Source organism: Brassica oleracea, chromosome C5, assembly GCF_000695525.1.
Source record: "Brassica oleracea var. oleracea cultivar TO1000 chromosome C5, BOL, whole genome shotgun sequence".
NCBI lineage: Eukaryota > Viridiplantae > Streptophyta > Magnoliopsida > Brassicales > Brassicaceae > Brassica > Brassica oleracea.
Window position 1 is genome coordinate 46,295,387 of NC_027752.1, and position 4,438 is coordinate 46,299,824.

General features: G+C 39.9%; 1 protein-coding gene across 1 annotated transcript in view; it reads right to left on the reverse strand.

Annotated features, from left to right (window-relative positions):
* Positions 1 to 1,272: 1,272 nt before the first annotated feature.
* The window catches only part of LOC106293892 (WEB family protein At3g02930, chloroplastic-like), a 7,665-nt gene continuing 4,499 nt past the window's right edge, over positions 1,273 to 4,438 (reverse strand). Inside the window, exons 2-3 of the mRNA XM_013729524.1 lie at positions 3,626 to 3,818; positions 1,273 to 3,508 (exon numbers count right to left, since the gene is read on the reverse strand). Of these exons, the coding sequence (XP_013584978.1) occupies positions 1,469 to 3,508; positions 3,626 to 3,818 (2,233 nt within the window). The 3' untranslated portion in view covers positions 1,273 to 1,468. The remainder of the gene's footprint in view (positions 3,509 to 3,625; positions 3,819 to 4,438) is intronic.

Below are 4,438 nucleotides of genomic sequence, written 5' to 3' on the forward strand. Positions count from 1 at the left end.
ATTCAATCTTATGTTTCAAAACAATAACAAAAGAAAGGATATATATAGAGAAAGAGATTTGATTTCTAACGGATCTATTATGAGATTTAATTGCTAACGGATCTATTTCCTTTTTTTTCCGTTTCCAATTTCCCTTTTTATTTAATTTCGAATTTCCTTTTTCTTCTAATGTATTTATTACGGTCAAGATTTGATCGGCAAAATTTAAATTAGGTTTGGGCTTTCGGTTCCTCGAGTCGGATTCGGGCAGATCTTGTCGAATCCGGTTTCTTTGGCCCTTAGATATTTAGATCCAATAGGGTAATTAGAATTTATAGGTTTGGGTTCGGTTCGGTCCTGTCGGATCTGAGATCGGTTCGGATCTTAGATAGTTTGACCCAATAGGAAAATTAGAGTTTGTCGGTTGGATTCGGTCCGGTTTTGGGTCGAGTTTGGTTCGAATCCTATCGGGTCCGGTCTCAAAAAATACCAAAACACACAAAAATACTTGAAAATATTTAAATACTTGAAAAATATGAGAAATTTTATCTAAAATCTGACCCGAAGACATGAAAAAATATCCAAAATTTTATCTGGTAATCAGAATTATATTTTTTAAAATCTAATTTTTTTATCCGATACCCAAAATCATACCCGAAAACTTAAATCAGAAACTTAAAAAAATATCCATAATACCAAAAATATATTAAAACACCCATATATATCTAATATATACTAGAAATTTCGGGTTTTCGGATATTTCACTCGAGTCTCTCCACAACAAGATCCAATAGGATAAAAAGATCGGTTCGGTTTCTACCCGAAAAATCGGGTCGGTTTTGGATCGAGTACTCGAGTCCTGGTAAAATGCTCGGGTCTAATTTGAACTATAAAGGAAACATCCCTAAAACATGAAACGATGTCGTGTTGCTCAAAAAAAAAAAAAAAACGGTGTCGCTTTCCTTCTCCTAAATGTGTGTTTTTTTGTTGTTGGCTATAGAGAACAGAGAAAAGGTGAGGAAAATGGAGGAAGATGATCCCTGATTCCCTGATGGGAGTTGAAGGCTGGACTCAGTAGTGACTGGAAGAAGCATTACGTTAGAAGAAAACCTAATTGTCAAAAGGAAAGGGATCCCTGATTGCTTTAAGAGGTCTTGTTTGGCAGTTAATCTCTGGAAGCCGTGACCTTTTTTTGCTTATGAGAAAGAATAACTCAAAAACCTTTACATAAACATTGCTCTGAGTTTGTTGATGACAGAAGAACGAAGAACTCAATAGGTCAAAAACAAATCGTAAAAAAGAAAAGAATCATAACCAAACAACTGAACACAAAACCCTATTTCAGAAAGCCATAAACCCAAAACAAGAAAATATAACAACACATAATAGGAAGAAGTCAACATGATGAAGAGAGATGTGTATCTGCATTATGTAATAATCAATACCACAAAAAAAAACTGTAGTAAAAAATCAAAGAGATGTTTTCATTTCATCTCTGATTCACAGGTGGTCCTTTCTTCTTGAGAAGGTTCCCAACTTTACCAAACAGAGTCTTCTTCTTAATCTTCTTCTCCTTCTCCTCATTCACCACCTGCTCTTCTCTTCTTTCTTTCAAGTTTTCCGGTGAGGTTTTCTCTCTTTCGTCTTCCACTTCTTCTTTTGGATCCTCTTTCCCTTTATGGAAAGCTTCTTTCTTCTCAATCTCACAACTTTCCCACATTTTAAACTCAACTTCAACTCTACTATCATCCTTCTTCTCTTCTGCACCACTTCTATGACCATTCTCCTCAGAGAACTCAACCACATTCGGAAGCAAATCATACTCCTTCTCGCTCTCACTGACCTCACCTCTATCTTTCTTGGCCAATGCTTCCTCTAACTCATCAATCCTCTTCAAAGAACCCTCCTGCTTCACTCTCAGCAAATCATTCTCACGAACAACGCTCTGAAACTCAGTTTCTTTATCCAACATCTTCTCATTCAGTTTCAACCTCTCAGCTCTCTCTTCCCTTAGAGTCTCCTGAAGATAAACCACCTCGTCTTCCACCTCTTTCAACCCATCTCTCATCTCAGACTCTTTCTTCCACGCCGCGTCAGCTTCCTCTTTAGTCCTCTTCACCAGGTTCCCCAACCTAACCATCTCTTTCCCCATCGAAGAAACCTCTTCGTCGAACTTCTTCACGTGGCTAACCAAACCAGCTTCCCTCGTCTCCCAGTCCACCACCGAGCTCTCGAACTCCTTCTTGGTCTGCTCCACCGCGTTGACAAGAACATCGATCTCTTGCCTCGCCTCCTCGAGCATATTCTCGTACTTCTCGGTCGTTGCTTTCATGACAAGCTTCAGATCTCTCAACTCACGTGCTTCGCACGACACCTCGTGCAACGCTGAAGCTAAACTCTCCATAGCTTTCTTGCTCTTCTCCTCTTCTTCTTTTGAGCTCTCCAGCTCTGATAATAACTTGTTTTTCTCTTCCAATAGCACTTGAACACTTGAGGTAGCATCTCGCTCCTTCTTTAACGCCTGACTCTTCTCCTCCTTCGCAGTTTCAAGCTCGTTCTTCAATCTAACCGCCACTTTCTCGGCCTTTGATAATTCTTCTTCTGCAACACTTAGCCTCTCTTCAGATTCCTCAAGATCCTCCTTCTTCCTAGCAACCACCGTCTCCAGTAACCTGATCTTCTCCTTGAGATCAGTAACTTCAGACTCCATATCCTGCAATCTACCATTGCTTTCTTCCAGCTGCTTCGTCATAGATACCAAAGAAACCAATGCAGATCTCTTAACCTCCTCACCTTCCTCTAACTGTTCCTCCAACTCTTCTGCTTTGTTACGCCACTCTTCAGCTGAGCTCTGTGCGTAAGTCTCCGCCGTCTTTACAGAATGTAACTCTTCCTTAAGCCTCTCGATGACACTCTCTAGCTCATTGACCTTTGCTTTGAATCCTCTCGCGTTCTCAAGCTCTCTTTTCAAGACCACTATCTCCACTCCTAGCTTCGAAGCAATCTCCTTGTTGGAGATTGTTTCTTTCTCCCTGGTGGAGTCAAGCAAAGCCTTTAACCGTATCAGCTCGGATGATAAGATCTCCACTTTCTCCGCATGGATAGCAGCCATCTTGGTGGCATCATGTGCTTCACTCTGGACCTTGCTCTTGGCGTCGTTGGCCGCCGCCAGCTCCCGGGTGGCGGAAAGAAGAGCTGATGAAGCTTCAGAAGCGTGTTGTTTCTTGACGTTCTCGATTTCCTTCTTCATTTCTTCTTCTTTTCTCTGAACTGCCTCTATCCCTGCCTCAACAACCTCAAATTTCTGGATTTCAAAATTCTCCTCGGCCTTTATCTGAGCTTTTAAAGCCTCTTCAAGCTTCTCTGACGCCTCTTCGGCGTCTCTCCGCACTTGTTTAAGCTCATCAAGTGCTTTAGCTTTTTCGTTTTCAAGGGATGCTATCAGCTCATTCGCTTTCCTTAGATCTTCCTTAATCTGGATCAACCGAGGTTGCGACTCTGATGCTTTCACAGCACGTGTTTGAGTTTTCTGCAAACAATCATTACACAACAACAATGGATATCAACAGTTAAAAGCATAGTAACTAAGACCAGCAACGAAAAAACTTACTAAATTTAAGATACAATGTTTTGCTGACACACTTACCTCTGGTGGAGTTGGAACCTTGGGAGACCTCTTTTCAGTAGAAGGCTTTGAGTTAGCAGAAGAGCGGTCAAGTCGTGAATGCTGAGTGGGTGAAGGAGAATTAGGTTCAGATCTTGTCATTACCCGACTCAGTTTAGGCACTCTTAGAGATCCTGGAGATGATTTGCTCAGAGTCGTTTCGGATGCACCACTTCTGTTTCAGATATCAACCAAAAGTCTCATCAGGCAAGCAAAGGAGACAAGTGAGATATTAACTGACAAAACCATGATCTTTTTTTTTTTAAATGCACACACTGACAATGCTAGTGAGTGATTAGTAACACTAGCACAATATTTTTTTTTTTTTTGGAATGAAAATAACACTAGCACAATAACATTGAATGCATCAGAGACAGTGATTCTCTACTATGCGTTGGGAAAATTATCCAATATCGATGAGATGAAGATGGTATTAGACAACTAGAAAATTTAAGAAGAAGACTCTTAATATTTAGGAAAGGGTTTACTACAAAGATTTTGTTTTTGGAAACTCTCTCTTACAAATATTTTCTCTCTTTGTTTTTCTTGATTCTTGGATGATTACAAATGGTGCTAAGCACCCCTATTTATACAAGTGAAGGAGCACACTCCAACAAGTTCTAGATTTCTCTAAATTATTATTTATTTCAAAATATCTAACTCCATAACTTTCTCTCTTCTTCTACACAATTCTTCTTCTATACTTCTCCACTTTTCTCTAGATGTTTCTTCTTCTTGGACTAAGGCTTGATTATGATTTGATTAGTTTTGGGCTTAAGGAGGGAAATCCAACAA